Source organism: Cnephaeus nilssonii (assembly GCF_951640355.1).
Source record: "Cnephaeus nilssonii genome assembly, chromosome: 4".
NCBI lineage: Eukaryota > Metazoa > Chordata > Mammalia > Chiroptera > Vespertilionidae > Cnephaeus > Cnephaeus nilssonii.
This window is the reverse complement of record NC_137075.1, coordinates 7,567,856-7,594,599: the sequence shown is the minus strand read 5'-3', so window position 1 is coordinate 7,594,599 and position 26,744 is coordinate 7,567,856. Positions and strand designations below refer to the sequence as shown.

The window sequence follows — 26,744 nt, the reverse complement described above, 5'->3', positions numbered from 1 at the left end:
CTCCAGAATGGCATCACTCTCAAATCCACCCTCTTCCCTCTCTTCTCTCTCTAGACCCAAGGAGCCTCTTCATTGGCTTAATGACCTGCAATGGACTTGCTTTTTAAAACACACATCTGGTCACTCCCTTGTAAACCCCTCAATGGCTTCCTGTGATCTTATAATTGATCCGGAAACCTTAACCTTTTGCACTCGGATGTTGAGTGTGACTGGACATGGTTAGCATTAGAATAAAGGAAACCCCTAAGGCATCTGCCTCAGCTAGACAAGGGAGGTGGAGGCAGCTACAAAGGCCTCAGCCCAACTTTTTTAAATGGCCCAATGGGAGACAGCAAGGTCTAGGCAACCCCATAGTGCTCAGCCAATGAGCAACCGAAGGAGGGACTAAATAAATAGGCTATGTTCTCTGCCCCAGGTATGCCTATTTAATGGGATGGACACCCACTCTCGAGAATATTAAAAGTCTCATTTTTGCCATACTTCTGAGTCCCTTATTTGAATTCAGACGGGTGAGCTTTTCTCACAGAGGCATCACCCTTCTTGATATCAAACTATACTACAAACCTATAACAATCAAGACAGTATTGTACCTGCATAAAAACAGACACAAAAACTAATGGAACAGAATCAAGAATTCAAAAATAAACCCTCATATACACAAGCTAATATTTGACAAGGGAGCCAGGAATTCACAATGGAGGAGACAGTCTCTTTGATAAATGGTATTGTGGAAAACGAATATTCACATGCAAAAGAATGAAATTGGACTGCTACCTTACATCACTCACAAAAATTAACTCAAAATAGAATAAAGACTTAAATATAGGACCTCAAATCATAAAACTAGTAGAAGAAAACATAGGGAAAAATATCCTTGACACTGGAAATGATTCTTTTTTACACCACAAGCAGCAAAATAAAAGTAAATAAATCGAACTACATCAAATTAAAAAGCTTCCACAGAGCAAATGAAATAATCAACAAAATAAAAGGCAATGTACAGAATAAGAGAAGATATCTGCAAACCCGGTATCTGATAAGAGGTTAATATCCAAAACATATAATGAACTCATACAAGTCAATAATAACAAATAAAATAATAATCTGATAAAAAATGGGCAAAGGACAAGAACAGACATTTTCCCAAAGAAGACATACAAATGACCAATAGGTACATGGAAAGGTGATCAACATCACTAAATCATTGGGGAAATGAACACCCAAACTACAATGAGACATCACCTCATCCCTGTTCATTAAAAAGAGGAGAGACAAATGCTGGTGAAGATGTGGAAAAAGGGAAAGCCTCATGCACTGTTTGTGGAAATATAAATTGGTTCAAACACTATGGAAAACAGTATGGAAATTCTTTAAGAAATTAAAATTAGAACCACCATGTAATCCAGCAATTCCACTTCTGGGTATATCTCTGAAGATATGGAAACAACCTAAGTGCCTGCCAATGGATACAGTAAATATCACACATACACATACACACATACACACAACACACACACAGGGATATTATTCAGCTGTGAAAAGGAAATCCTGAAATTTGAAAAACCATGAACCTTGAGGGCATTATGCTAAATGAAGTAATTTAGACAAAGACAAATAGGTTTTCACTGAGATGTAAAATCTACGAAATGGGAACTAATAGAAAAAGAGTTGACAGATGGTTGCAGAGGCTCAGAAGTGGGGACAATGCATGAAAGAATACAAACCTTCAGTTACAAGATAAATAACTTCTGGGGATGTAATGTACATGGTGACTATAGTTAACAATATTATAGGGGTGGGCAAAAGTAGGTTTACAGTTATAATACAAATAAATAATACAATAAGAAATAATAATATAAGAATAAACTGTTTCCCATACTGGCAACTGTAAATCTATTTTTGCCCACCCTGTATATTGTATACTTAAAGTTTGCTGAGTAGATCTTAAATGTTCTCACCACATATACATAAAAAGGTAATTCTGTTTGGTGAGAAAGGTGTGAATTAACCTTTTTGTGGTAAACATTACACAATACATACATGTATCAAATTATCATGTTTTTCACCTTAGACTTACAAAATGTCGTATGTTAATTGCATCTCAATAAAACTGGGCTTGGGAGAAAGAGCTTAAAGAACATCTGTACAGTGAGTGAATAAGACATTCTATGACTTTACAGTCCCATACAGTCTAAATAAATAAGTCAAATGGGCACAAAAGCTTTCTCTTATTCTTTTTGTGTGTTGACATTTATAAATGTAGTACCACTGGAAAGAGCTTAATTCAGGGCTCCATATTTTAAAATAACATCATTTCTCATGTAAATCTAAAAAAGGACTACAGAACATACAGAAGTAAAAGACTCCATGCAGGGATGTACATGTGCGTGTGTTTGTCTCTGTGTGTCTGTATTTCAGATTTTTATTCCATTCACTACCTGCATAACTTTTTTAGGCAGCAAAACATTGTGAAGTGACTGAATATTGAACTCTGAAACAAACTAACAATATTCAAAACCATGTCTCTGTGTCTTTTGGGGCTTCCAGAGTCAAGCCTGCCAGCTACACATCCTAGTGCCTCAGAGTGCAGCCCAGAGGAGCTACACTGCCTTCCAGCTGAAAACCCATAAAATATGGTAGCACCCAAGGGACACGAAGTTTTTTGTTGCTGTTGCTAATCCTCACCCAAGGATTGTTCCCCCATTGATTTCTAGAGAGAGTGGAAGGGAGGGGGAGGGAGAGACAGAGAGAGAGAAACATCGATGTGAGAGAGACACTTGGATTGTTTGCCTCCCACATGAGCCCTGACCAGTGCCAGGGAATCAAGCCTGCAACCGAGGTACATGCGCTTGACCAGAATCGAACCCTGGATCTTTCAGTCCACAAGCCAATGCTCTATCCACTGAATAAAACCAGCTGGGGCAGGACACAAAGTCTTTACCCAGCTCAGTGGGAGTTTATCAAGCTTAATATTTTAAAACTGCTTCATACAAGTAGTGCCTAAGTGCCAATGGCCCAGCCCTGACTGCTCACAAGGCAGCAGTTGTATTCTCTGGTGCCACAGGGCGGACATGGCCAAGAGCAGCCGAAGAGAGGAGTCATCTTCAAGGTTCTAGGCACACTAAGTGCTTCACACATCACTAGTGCACATGGAATCCTGGGATTCTTCTTGGCAACTTATTTCAAGATAAATCTAGAGAACAAGGATAACAGTCTGGCTCCAGTTTCTGGAGGATGTCATTTAGCGGGTAGGACAACCATGCAGTCTTAGCATGTGGCCACATTAAATCCATTCAGCATGTGCAGCTCAGTTGCACTAGAATTCTCAGTGACAAGGAAATTGGAATTAAATCTTATAGTCTATGAATTTTCCCCAATCCTCACCCGAGGACATTTTCATTGATTTTTATAGGAGGAGAGGAGAGGTGAGCATCGATGTGAGAGAGAAACATTGACTGGTTGCCTCTTGTACACACTCCAACCAGGGACAAAACTGGAAACCTAGGTATGTGCCCCTACTGGGAATCAAACCAGCAACCTTTTGGTGTACAGGATAACACTCCAACCACTGAAACACACCAGCCAGGACCATAGTTTATGAATTTTAAGAAACTGGTTTGCTGAAAAAGTGTGAGGCCCTGACCAGAGTACACCAGATACCACAGGCCCATTTGCCATATGCATGTGTAAGGGCAATGACTCGGCAGTAGCAATATACACACTGCACAGGTGCACCCTTATATAACCTACTTATTTTAATGTAATACCAGTACAGATGTCACTAATTGGCATGAGGCCTCTTTTGTTTGAGTGAGTATACAAAGTGCCACTCACCAGCCGGTCGTTGGCTACTTTGTTTGCAATAAAGAATAACCTCCCTGCCTACAGCCACTCATGTCTTTTTCCAATTCCCGGCATCCAAAGAGGGCAAGTCCCTGGAAGAGGAACTTGGACTCAACAATAAGTAAGGGAAAAAAAATACATATTTAAAATGAGTAAAATGAAGACTGGATATTCCACTAAGTTTTCTTGTGTTGTTGGGATGCTCACCTAATTTTCCAAGAGAGTGTCAGATAAGCAGATAGTATGATTTGAAGAAAATTACACTGCATAAAGAACCAAGATAATATACCCAGCCAGTGTTGCTCATTGGTTGAGCATTCTCCTATGAACCAGGAGGTCAAGGTTCGATTCCCCGTCAGGGCACATGCCTGGGTTGCAGGCTCGATCCCCAGTGTGGGGTGTGCAGTAGGCAGCCAATCAATGACTCTCTCTTACACATCATTGATGTTTCTATCTCCTCTCCTTCTTCATTTTTCTCTGAAATCAATAAAAATATATATTTTTTTTAAAAAAAGATAATGGGATTCTAGAATCAACACTGCCACTAAAAGCAACTACCATATTTTCCGGCGTATAAGACGACTTTTTAACCCAGGAAAATCTCAAAAGTCGCCAGAAAATACGGTATTTGGGTTTTAAGCAATCTGATATACATTGTCAGAGATTTTTCTAATCTACCGTATTTTCTGGCGTATAAGACCCCCAACTTTTGAGAAGATTTTCCTGGGTTAAAAAGTCGTCTTATACGCCGGAAAGTACGGGTAAGCATTTTTTGGAATCACGTGGTCTCGTGAAGAAATTAATAAACCTAGCTTTAAAAGAGTAGAAATACTGGCCCTGGAAATGGGCTTGCCGTGGGCTCCAGGGTTCGGTCCCTGGAGCTCTGAAGTGCCTCTGTGCAGCCCCTCAGTATCCCCATGCCTCTGTCCTCTTAAGGACAACAGAGACAGGGCTGAAGAATGAGTGCTGGAACCACTCAGCTCTCCTGCCACACCAGCTTCCTCAGCCTCTGCAAGGGACTTGGGGGAGGGGGGAGGCCACTGGGTGTGAATAGCAGGACCAAGACAACCACCTGAAGCCCCCATGTTCCCAGAACTGATGCCAAGGGGTAATGAGCACAGCATGGCCTCTGGAGCTTGGGCCTTAAATATAGCCCCATGGCCTCTGCCAGATGGCTTTGAACTTAATCTAGATAGGCCTCTTGTCTTGGGGAAAGCGGGGAAGGGGAATGGCTGGGATGGCAGCTACCTCTCTCTGTGCTGAGCACAGCCTGATTTCTGCAGCCACAATAAATATTAAATCAGTGAATAAATAAAAATTCTAAGAAACTGGGGGATTGGGGGGGCGGACGGGGAGGAGTCAAAATACAGGTAGGGGAATGTTACCAACCTATTAACAGATCTTTAGAGCAAACTATAAAAATGTGTTATTATAGCATGGCTGGTGTGGTTCAAGAGGTCACAGGTTCAATTCCCTGTCAGGGCACATGCCCAGGTTGTGGGCTTGATCCCCAGCAAGGGGCAGGCGGGCAGGAGGCAGATAGATGTTTCTCTCTCATTGATATTTCTTTCTATCCCTCTCCCTTCCACTCTCTCTAAAAAATAAATAAATAAAATAAATAAATATTTTAAATATGTTATTATATTTGACGAGTTCTAATTTTTCTGTTATGTAATTAGATACTATTTTATTACTAAGAATAAAACTTTAGGCCAAAATTAGAAATGGAAAAGAAATTCTCCAACTGATTACCTTTCGGGACAGTCACTAGGATAACACTGAACCTTGACAAAGTAAATGTTATAGAAACTAGGAAATTATCCCCCAAAACATAGCGACAGTGCAAAAGTATGGGTTTTTATGAAAGAAGCAAGTTAGAAATACTAACAATGTGGTTATAAGCTCTAAATGCTTACAGTGGGAAAATAAATTGTTTTTTTTCTGAACAAACATTATCAATAACTTCTTGTTTTTTGATTAGTGCAGATAAGTGACTACAATTGGCTAAACATTGTATTTGTAATCATATTTAAGTCCAGGGGATACATGAAAAGAAGACTCTCTTCCCTCCTGAATAGTTTAGAAAATAATGTACTTTTTTATTGAAATTTTGCCCTAAAGCTTTCTCTGCTGTCCAAATAACTTCCCAACTCCTAAGTTTCATCTTTCTCTCCCCAGGGTGTTCTTCCCCATTGCAACATATTTTAATATGTTTATATTATAGCAACGCTATAAAGTGTTATTTCTTATTGAAAAAATGGTCATTAATATCACTTCATACCTCAGAGAGCATAATAGTAGCTTGGCAATAAGTTACAAAGTATGATCATCATCCACTCACAGCCCGAGAGGGAAGTTCAGTTAGTGTTTTATGTCAGTCACAGAACAGTCTTCACAGAAGCACACGATTGTTTCTTAGAGAGGAACTTTCCCTGGTGACATCGCTAATTCAGTAACAGCATGTTCTCTTATATAATTACTGTCTTCCTCTCCAAATTCTCATGTACCTCTTATCTTTGATATTGCCTCCCACAGAGGTATTTATTTTTTAGAAATGTGAAAGCATTTGCTTTTATTTAAGCAAAGAGCTTTATTTATTTATTATTTCACCTTGATTGCTATCATTCACTTTATGAGGAAGGAGGGGAGGGTAAGTTGCTTTCAATAAAGCAAGACATTTTTTTCTATACAGAACTTCGGTATGTCCATACCTAATGGGAATCACATTTTGAACAACCACCCATTACACATCCCTTCCTGTGAATAACCCTCACATTGCCCACTACTGGTGAGCAACAAGCTGAGGGACAGTCTCCTGGGAACAAGGCCCTGTCTTCACCTACTCTGTGCCCAGATTCTGGAAGAGTATATTATAAGCATTCAACATACATGTACCAATGGGAGCGTGGATGAATTAAATAAAGAGGGTGACTTTGAAAACTGTTGGGCAAAGCTTTCACAAAGCCAATAATCCTACCAATACAATTCCGTAAAATTTAAGTTTATTTTGTATTGTAAGACAAATAGTACCAGGGAAGTAAAAATGGACGCTTTAAAGACTTCTCTTTAAGCCCACAGAAGCACATCTGTACATGAAAGAAAAATAAAAAACTGAAAATTCCTTTTCTTGCAGCAATTAGTGTACCAGACTGGTTTGAATAATAGTAGGCACAACATAGTTTCACTTTTTGTTTTCTAATCAATATTAGTAGTTGCTAACAACTATTTGAGAGAAATCCTAGGGCATGTCAGCTTTTGAAAATATTTAGTCAAATAACGATAAACCTATTTGGAACCCTAGCTTCACAGTGTTTGAAACTAGCAGTCGGTGGGAGCATTTAAGCACAGCTTCAGGGGCCTAAAAGAAAACCTCAAAGAACAGGGTCAAAGAGGAGGGTGCAATGAGACCCTGATGTTTCATTATCCTTCTCTGTGCTTGTGGAGAAACCAATCCCAGACAAAAACCCAACATGCAAATCACATCTCAAATACTCATGAAAAATCTATAATAATAAAAGCGTAATATGCTAATCAAACCGGAAGCCGGGGCTGTGAGGGAAGCCTGGGTCCCAGGTGCCAGAGGGAAGCCAGTGCCAGCAGCCAGGGGAAGGAAGACCTACTCTTGCATGAATTTCATGCATCGGGCCTCTAGTTTGTTTATAAATAAAAATACTTTCTTCATCCTAATGTTGACATGTGGCATGCACCAGGATCTGAGAACTACATTTGACTTTTATAAACGGATTGAAACTTAATGTAATGCTATATCATCTTAAAACACAAGATTAAAAACCTATACAGCCAAATTGAGCTGCAAAGTGACTGTAATAAATGCAACAATGTTAAGTCAGCTTCAAAAGAAATTCTTAAAAGGAATGCTAAGAACTTTCATGAATGTTTTATTGTTTAACTAGAGGCCCGTTGCACGATATTCATGCAAGAATAGGCCTTCCTGCCCCTGGCTTCACTCCCAGCTGCCCGGGAGCCAGCAAGTCCCTGCTCCCGGCCCACCTGGGAGCTGGCAAGTCCTTGCTTCTGTCCGGAGCACCGCTCCTGCAGCTCCCTCCACTGCCCCCATTCCCCTCATAGCGGGCATCTCACCCCTCCCAGCTGCTCCACCATCTGCAAATTAACCTCCATCTTTGTTGGGTTAATTTGCATACTCACTCTGATTGGCTGTGGGCATAGCGGAGTGATGGATAATTTGCATGTTTCTCTTATATTAGGTAAGATTCTTAATACTGATGTATTTCATCTTAAAACAAATTCAAGACCTGTTGTGAATGTTCCTCTTTTCATGTCAGTGATACTGTGAGGAGTCGCTGATAAGACCAAGAGCACCTTGTAATAATGAGAAATCTAAAGAACACTATGCAAACCTGGAAATAGATGTCCCTACAAGCAATGGCTTTAAAGAGGCCTGGTTATCTCACACAATCTATCATTTAACACTTCCTAGATGGGCTGATTCCTGCTGCCCTTTGGGCCAAGATAAGCGTACTGTAGTCACTATAAATGAGTCCTTTTTAAACACAGCTGTGGAGCTGTGTATGTTAAGTATTAAATGGACCAAATTCAGCAGGTTCCTAAATTTCTAAGATTTAGTCTCCAAGTCATCTCTGATGGAGGACTGCACAAGCATTGTGTGGAGACATTACCTGGGCACCTGCATTTGCAGCAGCTATTTTGAGTTCAGTGTGTTCTGCTTATAAAGAAAGGCTTTTTAACATGTAAGCTGTAAATTGCGTATCTAACTTAAAGCTCTTAAGGTTTCTCTCTGTTGAATTTTAAAAATGGTGTAACTCTGAGTCAGTTTCATTGTTTCCCACCATTAAGTTACCCTGTGGAAATGTATCATTCTGCTGACTTCTACATGCACATAATTTTCTATATAACCAAAACTGAGAAATCGGCATCTAGATACAGATATATAGGTAAGTAATCACAGTGTTGGTGTTAATGTAAATGACTGAAATCCACTCACTGAAACATGGAACACATCCTGATACATGAATTTCAACTATTTACTTCAAAAACTATGTTGTTTTTTTTGAGGCAGATTTTTTTAACCATACATGCTTTAAATTGAAGGCCTTGCATTAGCCCAGCAAACTGTCCAATATTCAACATTTCAGTTTTATGCATTTTTTTTTCATTTAGATATATCAACCCACTTGACAACTCATGGAGGTAACACTATACTCTTATTCTAACTATCATCCTCCTAACCTCCAAAGAATATACAAAACAATGATTTTGAAACATATTTTCTATGGAAACCTTTCCTCAAAGTGATGCAAAAACTGAAATTATATCACTGCTTAAAAGTCACACACTAGCTTGTAGCAGAGAAACAATGCTCCAAAGAGGACATATGTCTTGCAGGAGAAAAAAAAAAAAAAGTATCATTTTCATCATTACAAAATGACCCAGGTGTATAGAAGGTCTGAGCTCTTCTCCTGCACCACGTCTTTGTGCATCCTCCAAAAGACCACATCTCATCCTTAGGGTGAGAAAGAGTATCATCTTACCTGACAGCTCAGAACTTAATAGCTTAGAAGCATGTTCATTACCACCACTGGAACTATCAATTAGAAGTAGTTTAGAGCAGGGAATTCAAAATGATAGGAATAATTTAGTCAAACAAATTGGATTTGAGCAGAGAACCCGACTTCTATAAACAATGTTATGAAATCATTAATGGCAAAACATGGCATTCATTTCAATGCCAACACACAGAGCCCCCCTCCTCAAGTTAAAGCCGTTTTACAAACTCCATGCTTCTTCAAAGGGACAGAAGAAAAGATTTTGCCAACTGAATCAGCACCCTTAATTTCCTCATTCATTGCTGGTATTACTTTCTGTATATTCTATATACAAGGTTTAATTTCTTTAAAACAGGTTTTTACTGAGTCCTTAACTCAAATTACACTGATCTGAACATAAAACCTGCCACACTGAAATAATTCAGGATTTTTGAAAATTCTTAGCCACAAATATCTATTATGGATGTGATTTCTGCTGGAGAAAATATATCAGAGATTAGGAATTTCTCAGACTTGACTTGTTTCTGATACGTCATGTTCTCTTTGATAAAAAAAAAAAAAAAAGGAAAAGAAGATGAAACTAAAAGTACTCAGGATTTAGCACACATGTGAGGACAAAAATACTGGGGTGGGCAAAAGTAGGTATACAGTTGTTCACATGGAAAATAATAATCCTATATAATAAAAGCCTAATATGCTAAGTGTCCAGTTGTCTAGTCGGCCGTTCAACCAATCAAAGCATAATATGCTAATGATATGCTAAGACTGCTCAACCGCTTGCTATGATGTGCACTGACCACCAGGGGGCAGACAGTCAACTGGTTTACCAGTCACAGTGACATGCACTGACCACCAAGAGGTAAAAACTCCATTAGGTTAGCTTGCTGCTGGGGTTCAGCTGATCGGGACTAAGCGAGACAGGCTGGACATGCCCTGGAGCCCTCCCGCAGTCCCTTCCTGGCTGGCCAACCTCCCACGTCCCTCTCTGGCCCCAATCATGCACTGGTGGGATCCCTCGGCCTGGACTGCACCCTCTCACAATCCAGGATACCTCAAGGGATATTGAAGAGCAGGTTTCAGCCTGATCCCACAGACCAAGCTGAGTGACCCCACTGGTTAATGAATTCGTGCACTGGGCCTCTATTTAATAAATACTAATATATAAAGAGCCAGGAGCCGTCACGACCGAAACAACCGGATGGACGGCCCCAGGCTGCATGGGGCGACAAGGCCAGCAGGGAATTAGTGAGGGACAACCAAACGACTGAACAGCAGGCTGCATGGGGCGACCCGGCTGGTGGGGGATAGGGGGGCAGTTGGGAGCAACCAGGCCTGCAGGGGAGGGCAGTTGGGGGTGACCAGGCCCACAGAGGAGGGCAGTTGGGAGGGACCAGGCCTGCAGGGGAGTGCAGTTAGGGGCGACCAGGCTGGCAAGGGAGGGCAGTTAGGGGTGAACAAGCCAGCAGGGGAGGGCAGTTGGGGGCGACCAGGCTGGCAAGGGAGGGCAGTTAGGGGTGACTGGGAAGGCAGGGGAGCTGTTAGGCGTCAATCAGGCTGGCAGAGGAGTGTTTAGGGGCAATCAGGCAGGCAGGCAGGTGAGCGGTTGGGAGCCAGCAGTCCTGGATTGTTAGAGGGATGTCCCAAATTGGAGAGGGTGCAGGCTGGGCTGAGGGACACACACACACACACACACACACACACACACACACACACCTGTGCATGAATTTTGTGCACCGGGCCTCTAGTGTAATTATAAAAACACAAATTAGCTTTTATTCTAATATTTTGTTTACGCATAAAGGTCAACTAGTTCTTTCAGTAACATGTTTGAGTACCATGAGGGTCCTGATTAAAATAGTGTTTTGGAAGATTTCATATTAATCAGAATCTTCTGGTAATATTACAACTGCTGGTTTTGTGACACACAATAATTTAAACCCATGTAATAAGTGAATACACACAAAAATAAAAAATAAACATCCACAAATTGACTGACAGCACAGAGAATGTCAATATGGTTTTGAAGCTATAAAAAATGTTCAAATTAATCAAGAAACTTTTCCAAAAGAATATTATGAAATAAATACAAAGAAGCTATTACTTTCTTCAACTCCAAAGGAAATTTAAAGAGGAGAAATTTTTATACCAACCTGCTTTTGTCTGATTTATGAAATGGCCCTTTTGAGGTTCAATGACTTTGCAAATCTCAGAGCCTTCACTAAATAAGTCCTTTAGAGAGGAACCAGAAAAAAAGTGATACCTCTCTGTAGTTTCCTCTTCACTCTGTCTGCCCGCTCACCCTATGAAGAAGGCAAAATCCACAGGAAGTTGATTCTAAAACTAACTACAGAATAAAATGATCCCCAAATAAAAAGTCCCCAAATCCTGGTATTTGACCTGCATTAGGCTAAATCCTCAAGAAAGTAACAAAATGAAAATCAGTGGGAAATAAGGACAGAGCCCACCCCACGTTAAGTATCGCTCCATGGACTCAGGACTTTGCATATGGCAGCACTGATCCAGGCTTACTAGGAGACCAGGGACGGGCTCCACTGCGCTAAATGAAAGCAACCTTTACCGATTAAATAGGGCAGAGAGTTACTCCAGAGTCACACACAGGGTGTAGCAACACACCTTCTGTCAGCAGAGTGTGGTAAACACATCAGGTTCAAAGGTTTCAACTCATTCTTTGCCAAAACAGACAGAGGTTACAGGATAGGATCAAAACATAACCCTTACTCCAAAAACAGGATTGCTCTTAGCAGGACCATCCTTTAGACTCCTTGAACATTCTCTGCTTCCAGTGAATGAGAAATTGAGTGATCAAATGCTTAAATATACACCTTTTACTCAGATAAATATAGGACAAAATATTCACAAGAAAATGAAATAGGAGTCTGAAACACCTCTCTGTCCCAGAAAAGAGAAGAGGGTGTTTGTGTGTCCCCTCAAAAGGCAACAAGAGTACCTTTCCTTCACTTCATTTCAGATCTAACTAAACTGAGGCTGAGTGTGATGAGAGAACATGAAAATAAGATACGTGAGAAAAGGGAGAACTAGGCTTCTAGTGAGCATTGAATACTATGAATATTCACGACACAATTAATACTCAGGTACTATTAAACTAGAACTCAAAACTTTAGGACATACATAAGCATAACCCATGGATTGAAAGGTAGTATATTCAAGGAAATACTTTTTAATTTAGCTAATAATCTTAAGAGTTTACTACTTGTTAGCAAGAGCAATGCCATTATTATTTTAAAAAACACATACAGCAATCATTAAAGGAACTACAAAACTAAAGAAACTACATAATCAAACATTAGTGTATACTAGAATATCTACTGATAAATAATACAAGCACAGGAAGTTTAAATGCAACAAAGTGTTGTTATATACTGCACTACTGTTACCTAATCTCCAGTGAAGTACAAAAATAGAGTATGCTTTTGGAAATGCTAATATCAATTTGACAGAATAATTCTGTCTGTGTACTCTAATTATCCTATCTAATAAAAGTAATATGCAAATTGACTGTACCTCCGCTACACCCACAAGCCATGCCCACCAGCCAATCAGGAGCAAATATGCAAATAAATCCAACCAAGATGGCTGCGGCCAAGGCGAGCAGGAGGGAGGCTTGGGTTTCCCCGGCAATGGAGGAATCCAAGCTTTCCACCTGCCCTTGTATGTGAAATAAAAGTAAGCAAAACACAAGCCAATTTTACCTTGTAATTAACTTATAATGTGTTTTACAACATTATTGGTCTGACACAGATTAGAAATAGAAAACAACTCTAGTCCTTCACCAAGGCAGTTCAAGGAGCAGTGATCTACTGTGGTGACTCAGGTCAATCATCTTTACACTGCCTTTCTAGGAGAGAAGAAAATTCAGAACTGGAACAAGAATGAGGAAGCGTTTCTGGTATGGAGGCTGACCTGAACATACCTCCTCACTTACCCAACTTGAATATTCCCACCTATACATGGAGAATTTCTTGCTTTAAAAATACTTGGAATTACTTTCATTTATACTAATTTTAAAAGGGTAAAAGACAACTAAGTTATAGCACATGAAACAAAATTTCTGTGGCTGAGAAAATATTTTATTAGCATTTTCACCTGCCTGTTTTACAAGGGTTCCCTAAAGGTAAGCAATCCCTCCTCACTTGAATATTTCCAGTTCTAACTGTAATGGAAAAGATGCTCAATAAGAATGTGTGGGCTAAATTAAAGAAAATTATGCTGTTATAAAAATGTAACTGCAGGTTCGTTTGTCTGAAGTTCCTAGAACTGAGAAATCTCTGCTGACACTACACATTACTGCTAATAAGAAAATGCCTGAGAGCAGTCATCATGTGACTATCCCCTAAAAAGAGGTATTGTTTATCAATTTTTATAAGAAAATAAGTCAAGCAATATATTAGACATTCCAATGTAAGGAATATCAGAATTCTGAAATATAAGATTCAGATTCTATAATTCCCTATTCCACATGGATTTCTGATGTTACTAGTATACTAGGTGCCTTTATTATATTAAACTAGAGGTCTGGTGCACGAAATTCGTGCACTCGGGGGCAAGGGGAGGTCCCTCAGCCCTGCCTGTGCCCTCTCACAGTCCAGGAGCCCTCGGGGGATGTCCAACTGCAGTCTTGACTGCCGGCAGTCGGACATCCTTAGCGCTGCTGCAGAGGCGGGAGAGGCTCCCACCACCACTGCTGCACTCGCCAGCAGTGAGCCAGGCTTCTGGCTGAGCAGTGCTCCCCCTGTAGGAGCGCACTGACCCCCACGGGGCAGCTCCTGCATTGAGTGTCTGCCCCCTGGTGGTCAATGCACGTCAAAGTGACCGGTTGTTCCACCGTTCCGTCTATTTGCATATTAGCCTTTTATTATATAGGATATGCTCTTTCCTGGGTGGCATTCAAGTGCTTGCCATCTAACATCAGACAATTATAATACTCATAAAATTTCTAGTGCTTTTCTTAGTGTGATTATCTGTACATATTTTAGAAATAATACTACCAGTGCCTCATATCTGAGCAATAATCTCCCAGCACTGTTACTTTTTAGCCTCTTAAATTCAGTTGTTTTGCTCAATCTAAATTTTGTTACTCTAATTCAAATGTTTTGATGCAGGAGAATTTAAGGAGTTCCTTTTCCACATTTTATACTAATTTCCTAATTAAAATGCATTAGCATTTTCCATCACAGACAAGGCAAGCATTAAGGCAAGGGTGTACACCATCAGAGGAAGTTTATTAGATTATTAGGTTAGGCTCTCTGCTCCTCCCGTTCATCAGACAGCCTTGCCTCCTGCACAGTGCCAACCATAACCCTGAGACATGATGGTGAAGGTTGGAGTGAACAGATTTGGCTGCATTAGCTCCTGGTCACCAGGGTTGCTTTTAACTCTGGCAAAGCGGATATTGTCATCATCAATGACCCCTTCATTGACCTCAACTACATGGTCTACAAGTTCCAGTATGATTCTACTCAGGCCAAGGTCAAAGGCACAGTCAAGGCTGAGAATGGGAAATTGTCATCAATGGAAAGTCCATCTCCATCTTCCAGGAGCGAGATCCCACCAACATCAAATGGGGTGATGCTGGTGCTGAGTATGTGGTGGAGTCCACCGGTGTCTTCACTGCCACGGAGAAGGCCGGGCTCACTTGAAGGGCAGAGCCAAGAGGGTCATCGTCTCTGCCCCTTCTGCGGATGCCCCCATGTTTGTGATGGGTGTGAACCTTGACAAGTATGACAACTCCCTCAAGGTTGTCAGCAATGCCTCCTGCAACACCAACTGCTTGGCCCCCCGGCCAAGGCCATCCATGACAACTTCGGCATCGTGGAGGGACTCATGGCCACAGTCCATGCCGTCACCGCCACCCAGAAGACCGTGATGGCCCCTCTGGGAAGCTGTGGTGTGATGGCCGAGGGGCTGCCCCGAACATCATCCCTGCTTCTACTGGCACTGCCAAGGCTGTGGACAAGGTCATCCCTGAGCTGAACAAGAAGCTCACTGACATGGCCTTCCATGTCCCCACCCCCAATGTTTCAGTTGTGGATCTGACCTGCCGCCTGGAGAAAGCTGCCAAATACGATGACATCAAGAAGGTAGTGAAGCAGGCATCAGAGGCCCCCTCAAGGGCATCCTGGGCTATTCTGAGGACCAGGTTGTCGCCTGCGACTTTAACAGTGACACCCCCTCCTCCACCTCTGACGTTGGGGCTGGCATTGCCCTCAATGACCACTTTGTCAAGCTCGTTTCCTGGTATGACTATGAATATGGCTACAGCAAGAGTGGTGTACCTTATGCTCCACATGGCCTCCAAGGAGTAAGAGCCCCCTGGACCACCAGCCCCAACAAGAGGAAAAGAGGCCCTCAGCTGCTGGGAATTCCTTGCCCCAAATTGATCTCCCAACACACCAAGAAACTCCTGACCACAATTTCCATCCCAGAGCCCCTGAAGAAGGGGAGGGGCTTAGGGAGCCCTACCTTGTCGTACACCATCAATAAAGTTCACTGTACCCAGTCAAAAAAAACACGGAAAAAGATTATTAGGTTAGGCTTACTGCAAACTTTTACAATGTGGAAACACTATTTGTTGCATGTGTTTTCCATATATTCTACAAACAGGGGTGGGCAAAAGTAAATTTACAGTTGTTGAGTACACAAAACACAGCTTATTTTTGTACTATTTATTTATTATCATTAAAAATTTGCTTTTGCCCATCCCTGTAGTGTGATTTATAAATTCATATCAGCAACTCTAAACTTTTCCTTAAGCTAGCTTCAGACTTACTTGTCTAATCACCTACTTGACATCTCTTCTTGGATGTCCCAATGGCATTTCAAAATCAGTTTAAATGTCTCAAAAGGATGGAGACTGACTATCCCCAACCCTGTACCCTTATCCCACTTCTTAAATCTTCGACTTAAACGAACCTCCCACAGTAAACAGAATCTCCCTATTCCCTTCAACAATAAATGGAACTTTCATATGCCCCACCCAATTTCCTCCAGTTAAAACTTCCTCCAATTAAAAAGTCACCTTTTGTATCTGCTTTGCACTCATTCTTCACAGCCTGAAATCCTGGAAAATCTAACTCCAAAACATATCTCAACTCAATTCATATATCCCCAAGTCTACACTAGGCTCAGACACCATCATCTCTTCACAGGATGACAGTCTTCTCAATGGTCTTTCTCCCCTCTCTTGCCCATTTACAATGCATTCTTAACAAAGCAATCTTCTAAAACTATGTCACTCCACAGTTTGACAGTTCAGTGGATTTTTGCTGCATTTAGTATTAAATCTCAAAGTTGCTTAATGTAGTCTTTAATAACTCCCTCTTCCCCCTTTCCTCTGCAAACCCACCTCTTTCCCCTCTCCCACTTGCTCACTGCATATCAGCAACACTAATTCCCTTTGGATCCATTAACACACCTCAGCCTTTTCTCTACTTCAGATTGTTCTATGAGTTACTCCCTCTGCCTAGAGTCCTCTGACCCTAGATGTTCCCAGATCTGGCTCCTCATTATCCAATTAACCAACTCCACACCATTTGTCTACTCCTCAGAGATGTACTTTTCAACAGGCTGCAGGTACCACCCTCCACCCACCCATCTATTCTATGTCCCATCCCAGACTTACTTTGTATCCTCATTGCAAGGAAAGCTCTAGGATATGAGAGAACTCCTTCCACCCACAAACATCCTCAGCACCTCCAGCTGTTTCTCAATTATATTAGGAATGAAAAGCATCTGTTGAAATACTACCGAAAGATGAAATGAAGAAATGAGTGAATCCCTAAGATCTGCTTAAGCTTTGCTCAAATAAATGCTGTAATTTGAATATGATATATGAGCAAGGGACATCAATAAATGTGAACTGTGATAAAATTATATATGGCACTAATAAATAGTCAAATAAGAAGACAAAGTAATGTGACAAAATTAAAATTAAAGGTCACATGTTTTACTAGCTAAAATAGCTTCTTTATGCAACCCTAACCAACAGTTAAAATGTCTGTTATTTAGGTTCAGGCAGTAGCCCAAAGAAGAAAAAAAGATCTGTAAGTTTGGAAAACATATTTGGTTCTCCCATATTTTAAAATGGGACACACTATGCCTGGCCGGCATGGCTCAGTGGTTGAGTGTCAACCTGTGAACCAGGAGGTCACAGTTCAATTCCCAGTTAGGGCACATGCCTGGGTTGTGGGCTTGATCCCCAATGTGGGGCATACAGGAGGCAGCCCATCAATGATTCTCTCTCATCACTGATGTTTCTCTCTCTCTCTCTCCCTTCCCTGCCTCTCTGAAATCAATAAAAATATATTTTAAAAAAGAAACATTGCAATTATCTGCTAAACCCTGAAAACTTTTAAAAAATAAAAAATAATAATAATAAAATGGGGACACTAACATCTATCTTGCAGCACTGAAACAAAGGCATGACCATAGCCTGCTACAGTATGCAGCACACAAGACTGAATGAAAATGTAGTTACTATATTAGTTGGCTTACTCTGGACTTACAGAAGGATCAAAAGGTATAGAACATGCTTCTTTTCCTATAAAACCCAAATGGGAAAGAAAAAAAATCTGCTACTGTCTACGTGATTTCTGTCCTGTATGAGTAAATGTGCGAAGGAATAAATGTATCATTTAAAATTACTTCTCCACAATTATTCAGACAATATTCATGAAAAAGAAACCTACCCTACACCTTTTTTTCTTTTTTCTTTGCATGATGACAATGCTTTATTATATACATGTTGGGTTTTACATGTTTCATTCAAGATATGAGACAAAGAAAAATTTAAGCTAAACGTTTTCAAAGATGCAGTTTATTATAAAACAGCTTTTGGTACTGTTCATCCTGGCCCACTTGTTTTGGGATATGCTGTTTTTCTAGAGAACTGTCATTGCTTACCAGGTAATATTTTAAAACTGTATACAAGGCCTACCCTCCGCCCCCTACCCAAACTTTATTAAAATATAATTGACATATGATATTGTGTAAGTTTAAGATGAACAACAGGGGTGGGAAACATCTGACTATAGGCCTTACAAGGCCTGCGAAGTCATTTAGTGTGGCCCTGTCAAGGCATGAGGGGTGAGTTGATAACCATTAACTGTCACGCATCCAAAACGGAAACCATCCCCACATGCCACGATATTTTGAATTTAATTTAAAAAATCAATTTGCAATGAATATTATTAAAATAAATATATTACTCACATTTGAGGCGTATTGGAATATTTTCAGCTGAAAATTCTCACGAAAAATGACTTTAAAGTTGGTCTATAGACACTTATGGCGCACAATGGGTTAAATGTTTGACCAAATATAGCAGGCTAATTTTAAAGTTGATAAATTTTATATGGTCTGAGAATGATGTTATAAATATCCAAATGGCCCTTGGCAGTAAAAAGGTTCCCCACCCCTGGTGTACACGTGTTAATTCGCCACACTGATATATTTGCAAAATGATCACCACCACAGTATTAGCTAATACCTAAATCATTACATCACAGAATTAACATTTCTTCTTTGTGGTGAGAACATTTAAGATCTACTCTCTTAGCAACTTCTAAGCAAAAATACAGTATTATTAATATAATCACTATGCTCTACATTACAGAAGAGACAAGCAAAACAGGGCAAGTAGATGTAGACATTCTGTATTTTAGAAAATTAAACCTACAAGAACCTAACATAACCCACACAAATTTTCAACAAATTTTGGTAAATCCTGGTCATTGGGATTATATAGGCACTAAAAAGAAAATTTCCCCAGTGCTGTGCATTGAACTCTAATAATTAAAGAGTAATGAGCAAAATTATGGTTAATTAAATACTTCAATTTTCTTTAGCTAACATTTGAATTAATTGCCTCTTAATCCTAATTTCCCTCTATGTAAAATAATGTTTCATAATTTCACAAAGTCACAGTGACCAAGTATAAGTTTTGCACCTTTGAGACAATTTTCCCCATTATAGAGATTGATGGCAGAGCCATTAAACCTATAGTTTCAAAGTTTAGTGAGCCTCAGTGATACCTGGAGAATTATAAGTGCAGATGAGCAGGCCCGTCTCACAGAAATCCTACTCCCTAGGCTAGGTATCTGGGTTTTAAACAAGTGCCCATGGGTTTTTCATAAAACAGAACATTTTTTAGGAGGAATTTTATTGTTTAGAAGATCTGTAATGCTTTTTTTTTAACCTAAAAGCAAAACAGGTGTCAAGCTCTTTACTCAGAGTAGCTGCCCAAAGTAATTAAAACCAATATAGGCTGACGAGATCACAATCAAATTTCAGAGCCATGGAAGAGGCCATGCAACTGACCACACACAACCCCTCAATTTGAACAATGCACCTGACAACACCTGTGGGATTTGGATGTTACAATTCTGGATTATTCAATATAATTTTTTCAGTTACAACATAAAATGGTCCCTTAATCTAGAAAGTTAATTAAAAATTTTTTAATTGATCATGTATATTTTTAAGTATTTCTGGACAAATTGAGTTATTTCAGTCTGTAGTACATTATACTCTCTAACACTTTTCTATTTGGAAACTGAATTTAATCTGCATCATAGACAATTATCTAAAAACTAGAGGCCTGGTGCATGGGATTCGTGCACTGGTGGAAGGGTGTGGCCTGCAGGGATAGGCCTACTGTGGAAGCACTGCTCATCCCGGGCAGCTGAGTGGCACACCCACTGTGGGAGTGCACTGACCACCAGGAGGCAGCTCTTGCATTTAGCATCTGCCCCCTAGTGGTCAGTGTGCGTTATAGCGACTGCTCAACCAGTTGTTCTGGTCGTTCTGCTGTTCAGTCGCTGGGCTTTTATTATATAGGATGTATTTCACTTATTAATATTTAAAACATTTTCCCAGCTTAAACAATTTTTTAACTTGTGAAGGAAATATAATAGATTCTAGAAAACATTTATCATCAAATTTGTACAAAATCTAAAACATGATTTATTAGATAACTTATGGATTTAATATGCAACAATTTTAGAAGATCAATTTGCCTTATTCTTAGTTTTTGTGTGTGATCTAATAGTTAATTGTGTTATAGAAGAGTATGTTATTTTCAGTTACTGAGTAACAAATTACCCCAAACATCTAACAAAAATATCAACCACCTTAACCTAATTCATCTTTATAGAATACTGAATCCAACAATTGCAGGATATACATTATTTTCAACTATATATGGAACATCCACCAAAAAATATCATCTATGGGGCATAAAATAAGTCTCAATACTTTTCAGAAGATTTTTGTAATCATACCACTGCACATCTTCATCTTAATATTTTACCTACTCAGACTCTATTTAAGTGTGTATGTTGATTGGAGGTGCAGGGAAGAAGGGTGAGGAAGCATAATCTGTACTTTGTAAACCTACAAAGCATTAGTGCATGTTGCTGAATGTAATGAGTCCATTTAGCTCATTGTTCTCAGAAGCACTGGTCACAGTCCCACCAACCTTATTCATACAACCACCCAACATCCACAGTAGATTATTCCAAGCAATACAGCAGAGCTAGACATACCTCAGAGGCAACTATATACACTGACTCTCATTCCCTCTATTGAAGGGCACAAAGTCAAAACAAAAAGTATGAATGTGTCTATATCTAAAGATAAAGAAGGGTCGAAAGTAAAGGCCACTCAAATATCAACAGTGATGAGCTCTGAGTAACAATGGGGTTACAGGTGATCATTTTCTTCTTTACATTTTATTTTTCCTGATAAGGAACTATATTATTTTTATAGAAGAAAAAAAATACAAGAAAGGAATGAGGGAAGAGAGGGGAAGGGAGAGAAAAGAAAGAGAGGGGAGGGGAGGAGAAAGAAAAGAAAAGGGAAAATAAAAAGAGAGAAAGAGAAAGAAAGAACTAACAGGGAGAAGAAGGGAAAAGAGAAAATTAATGAAAGATTGACACAACATTAGTTCATCTCTTATTAATACTATGTCTGGGAAAGGGCACCTGTTTAAAACCTCCATAAATCTCTGTAGTTGCCTTAAGCTTTGGAGCTGAACCACACAATAAATTGACTATAATTTAAGTCTTTATGTGGAATGCAGGCAAAGAATTTGGAAGTCACCTACTCCTGCCTCACTGGAAAGTCCAAAAGAGATAAATGACAGCAAATCACAAATGGGCAGAAAAGTTCTGCATTTCTGACACTATGTGCTCCTGGCCCACAGAAACAACAGAATCAGATATCCCTCGATGTGCATAATATTAGGTACCTGAAATTTTTCATTTTTCTTAATATTTCAAGAAAACATATAAGACACCCACTATTTCTGAGGCAGGAACCATGTTAATGTAGGGGTAAACAAGACATAACAGCTCACAGCCAAGTTAAGACGGGGATGAAGGATGAGGCAAAGGACCAGTAATAAGAGAGAGCTCCCAGCAGGACCAGGGCCCAGATGATTTTACCATCAACCCCAGGACATATCCTCGCTGGTTTAATCTAACTTGTGCTATTACATGGCCATGATGACACAACTGTGCATGCCACTGAGCCTTTCTACAATTTGTTATAAGTCAACACAAAAGAGGGTGTGGCCAAAGCCTATTAAGTCACATCACCTCATTACAATAAAGAATTTGCTGATGCACGGCCTGCGTGGCTCTGTGGTTGAGCGTCAACCTATGAACCAGGAAGTCACGGTTCAATTCCAGTTCAATCCCCGGTAAGGGCACATGACCAGGCTCGGCCCCCAGTGGGGGGTATACAGGAGGCAGCCAATCAATGATTCTCTCTCATCAATGTTTCTATCTCTCTCCCTCTCCCTTCCTCTCTGAAATCAATAAAAACACTTTTTTTAAAAATTTGCTGACTTTTATATGCAGAAACAAATATCCTCTCACAAATTCTTAAAATGTTGAGTCATTATTCCTCTCTCGCTTCCCCCTCCTTCCCTTAGAGTGCAGTCAAAAGGGTGAGTACAAGCAAATGATGAAGGGCCTGTGGGTGGCCACATTCACCATGCCAAAATCACAGGCTTCATTAAAGACAGCATTCCAGTAAAAGCAACCAAGTAACATGAAGGAAAAGATGGCTTTCTGAGAGCCCAGGACACAAGGGAGATGCTAGGGATGCACACTGGTTTTGTAGCCAGGTAGTGCATCACACAGGTCAACTATTGGGATGAGCCAAAGTGGGGATCAGAACTCAGAAACCTGTGTACCGCACATTGAAACACATAATGATCAGAGGGACTTGAGAGTTGTCAGGAAAGATGCTACGTTTTGTTAAAATAATGGGGGGGAGGGGGAGAGATGGGGGAAAAAACACCTTTTAAAGATCTATCCATTTAGTTGCAATTTTAAAATTCCAAAACTTAGCACTGCATCCCAGGTATCAAGGAAAGCATTATACCTTAGGGTTCAGGGTAGTGAAAATTCATAATACTTATTATAAAACAAACATTCCAGAGTGAGTGGCCCAAATGTTCTTTAAAGTATGTGTGTCTAAAACAGGAAGGAAAATATTCCCACCTACCCACTCCCTCCCCAGTCTTCATAACAGGCACTCAGAGCAGCTTCCCTGGACTTGAACTCACTCTGTCTTTATCATCTGCTACATCACAGAGGATGTCGTCAAGATCCAGTATTCCTCCATCTCCATGTTCCAGTCGATGCACCTGTATCCAGTAGCTTGGATCCTGTACAAAAGAACACAAATATCAAATGCACCAAGTTAGCATCACAAAAAGGAAATGCAACAATTTTAACTGTGCGAACTTCCTGTTATAAAAAAAAAAGAAAGAAAAGGAAAAATCATCCCCATCAAATACATTGCAAGTGATGCAATATTCAGGTCACTCCCTATCTCTGCTGTTGAATCAATTTTCCTTTTCTTTTATGATGCAGTCATTCATACATGCTCTTTCCTTTGGCTCATATGCTGAGACCCTCTTATGATAGGAACTGCAGAAACCAGCAAAATGCATTGCATCAAAAATAATGATTTCTCTAAAGTATGCTGGGTTTCCTATTGTCCACCTCTCAATCCAACCCACAAAAATATTCTAATAAACAAGCAACATATAGGGTATGTCTGAAACACTAATGTCATAGCATATCTGAATAAAAAGAGGTGGCATACCCTGATTGCCCAAAGTACTTCCTAATAACAGGCCTGAATACACTGGAATAATATGGAAGACCATAAGTGAGCAAAGCAAGCTCAGACCAATGTGTGTGGTTTGAGCCTATTTTTGGAAGGGCAAAATTACATACACTATAATCTGTGCATATAAAAATGACCAACAAAAGTCCTGACCAGTGTGGTTGGTGCAGTCGTTGGTTGGAGCATCGTCCTGCACACTTAAAGATTGAGGGTGTGATTCTCAACCAGGGCACATACCTAGGTTATGGGTTCGGGGCACATAACCAATAGATGTTTCTCTTTCAAATCAATGTTTCTTTCTCTCCCTGTCCCTCCTTCCCTCTCCCCCTCTCCCTAAAATCAATAAAAATATCCTCATGTGAGAATTAAAAAAATGTCCAAAAAAAATACACACCAAAATTTGCAGTGGTTATCTCTGAAAAGTGGAATTGCAAGTAAAGAATTTCATTTGAAATCTTATACACTTCTACACAGGGTATGTATTGTGTGTATACATATATACATACATACACTGTAACAAAAAACATGTTTTGAAATTATTTACAGAACATAATTCTTTGTATTGGGGGTTTGTTTTTTAATCCTCACCCGAGAATATGTTTATTGATTAGAGAGAGAGGAAGAGGAGGAGATAAAGAAGTAGGGAGGGAAGGAAGGAAAAAGAGAAACATCGAAGTGAAAAAGAAGCATACGCACCCCAACCAGGGACAGAACCCACAGCCTAGGTATGTGCCCTGACAGGGAATTGAACCTGCAACGTTTTTGGTGTAGGGGATGATGCTCCGACCAACTGAGCCCCCGCAAGCCAGGGCACAGTTATTTGTTTTTAGAGTTCCACAATCATTCTCATTTGTATACTCAAATAAAAATGTACTAAATTGTTACCTTTTGCCTTTAACTACTGAATTATCCACAACACGAAATTATTAATAAAAAGTTCAATTCAAGTTAACAGTCCATTTTTCCAATTTAAAGTGATGTTAAGTACTATTCTTTCTTAAATGAAAGGCTGGGAGGGAGAAGGCAAAAGATTAATCACAGTTATACACACATTCCTGGACCCCACCCCAGATCTCCTAACTCAGACAGACCTTCCAGGGTTGAGGCCAGGGAATCCACATCCTTAAGAAGCCCTCCAAGAGAATCTCTAACAAAGGTATGTCTAAGCGTTACTAAAATGGAACAGTCGTAAAAACTGTATAATTACCAATCCTTGTCATTTTTTAACCAGCACAGAAAGCAGCTCAGACCCTAATTCTCAAAGTTATTAAACATAAAAACCACCATGCAAATAACCTATACTTACTCTGCTCCTAGATCTGGACTTCTTTAAAAGGAGATTCAGTACTCAAATCAACTGTTCATCCAAAACACAGATTAAGTGTATAAAACACAACCGTAATACAGTACATGCCACACATACACACACATACCGTGGCATCCCCTGAATTCACAGGGCCTCTACATGATCCCCTGATTCCAATGTCATCCAGACAGCCCTTAGAAACCTGCTGTATGAGTCTGAGAGTGCTCCAGAATTTGTCATTTCTGGATTCGTTGAACCATCAAAGAACAAAGGCCCAAATGAACTATATTCCTACTCTTCTGTACCCAATGGTATTAACTCTGCAAGGGAAATTAATATCCTGAGGGTCTACAAAGAAAAGGTGTCTCCTAACCATCATTCCCTAGTCTGTTTAAAACACCAGTCACCAACCGGTGGTCCGCGAATTACTGGTGGTCCGTGAGGTCTGAAAGGCTGGCAGCCGCTGGTTTAAGGAAACCTTTGGAGCAGCGGTCGCCAACAGGTGGTCTGCAAGGTCGACCGCTGTCTTAAAACACATCCATCCTGCCCTCTTTTCCCACAAGCAAGCTGTGGATTACCTAATCAACAAATAGTAACTTTCATTTCTGAAACACTTTTATACCCACAAAAGCAGACTGAACTCAAAAATGGGTTTAAAAAAAAAAGAAAAACTTTAAGCTTCCTAATCCTCCTCACTCTCTCCATGAGAGCATAGCCTATAACCTTTATTTAAAATGTGGAGCTTCTCTTTTAAAATAAATTTCCACCTAAAGATTTTTTCTACCACTCAGAACTTGCTCCAGACTTTTCCCCATCACTTTCCCTTTCACAGCCTGTATAACTGGACCCTCTCCACCACACTGAGTACCCAGAGTCCCACTTGAACCTCCAAACTAACCATTCCCATCCATCAAAACTACTCAGTCATCTGCTTCTTCAAGAGCTTTGCCTGACTGGAAAACCCCAAGACAGGTTAGAAGTCTATCTCAGACTTCACTATATGGAAAATAGTACTTGGATGTCAACTGTGAGCCATTAAAAGCTGCTAATATTTTATTTTTACACATGCTAAATTAACAGTATAAAGCCTTCTTTTGACACTACTTTACCATCTAGTTACTATACCAATTTTCTGATTCTCTTTACAGCAAAATTTTTTAAAGATTTCTGGTCACAGATTCTTCTCCCAAAACCTCATGCCCATCAGGCTTTCTCCCCACCACATTCCCAAAACTGTCCATCAAGGTCACCAACAGCCCCCATGTTGCTTAAGCAATGTTCCTCACATGAGACTCATCTTCCTGATCTATCACAGAATTTGATACTATTGACCACTCCCTCCTCCTTGAAACAGTCTATAAATCTGGCTTATAATCCTTCAACAATATGATCAAGGATTGTCTAATTCAAGATTTAGTTGCTGAGGGACCTGATTCACTGATCAGCTATGCCACATAGCCATGACAACACCATGACAATGCATATTATCAGGCTAGCATTTATTAAATGCCACTTCATAATACACACTGAATAGATTAAAATGACTACTTGGAAAGAAGGAACCAAAAGGGAATCATCAATAATCCCAACAGAACATACTACACAGACAAAAGTCAGAGTTGAGCAGGCCATATAAAAATGATCTCCTCCTGCCCTACCCGGTTTGGCTCGATGGACAGAGCGTCAGCCTGCAGACTGAAGGGGGTCCCAGGTTCGATTTCGGTCAAGGACATGTACCTTGCTTGCGGGCACATCCCAGTAGGGGGTGTGCAGAAGGCAGCTGATCGATGTATCTCTCTCATCAATGTTTCTAACTATCTATCCCTCTCCCTTCCTCTCTGAAAAAAATCAACAAAATATATATTTTT

The 26,744-nt window shown here is 40.1% G+C and overlaps 1 protein-coding gene and 1 pseudogene across 20 annotated transcripts in view; one reads left to right on the top strand and one right to left on the bottom strand.

The window, feature by feature from the left end:
* Nucleotides 1-26,744, bottom strand: part of PARD3 (par-3 family cell polarity regulator) — a 696,667-nt gene that overhangs the window by 565,709 nt on the left and 104,214 nt on the right. For all 19 annotated transcript variants that reach the window (XM_079769113.1, XM_079769103.1, XM_079769104.1 and 16 more), the window contains exon 2: nt 23,002-23,103. In XM_079769113.1, the coding sequence (XP_079625239.1) occupies nt 23,002-23,103 (102 nt within the window). The remainder of the gene's footprint in view (nt 1-23,001; nt 23,104-26,744) is intronic.
* LOC307098388 (glyceraldehyde-3-phosphate dehydrogenase-like) lies at nt 11,000-15,875 on the top strand (annotated as a pseudogene). The gene has a single exon. The product of its transcript is annotated as a glyceraldehyde-3-phosphate dehydrogenase-like (transcript).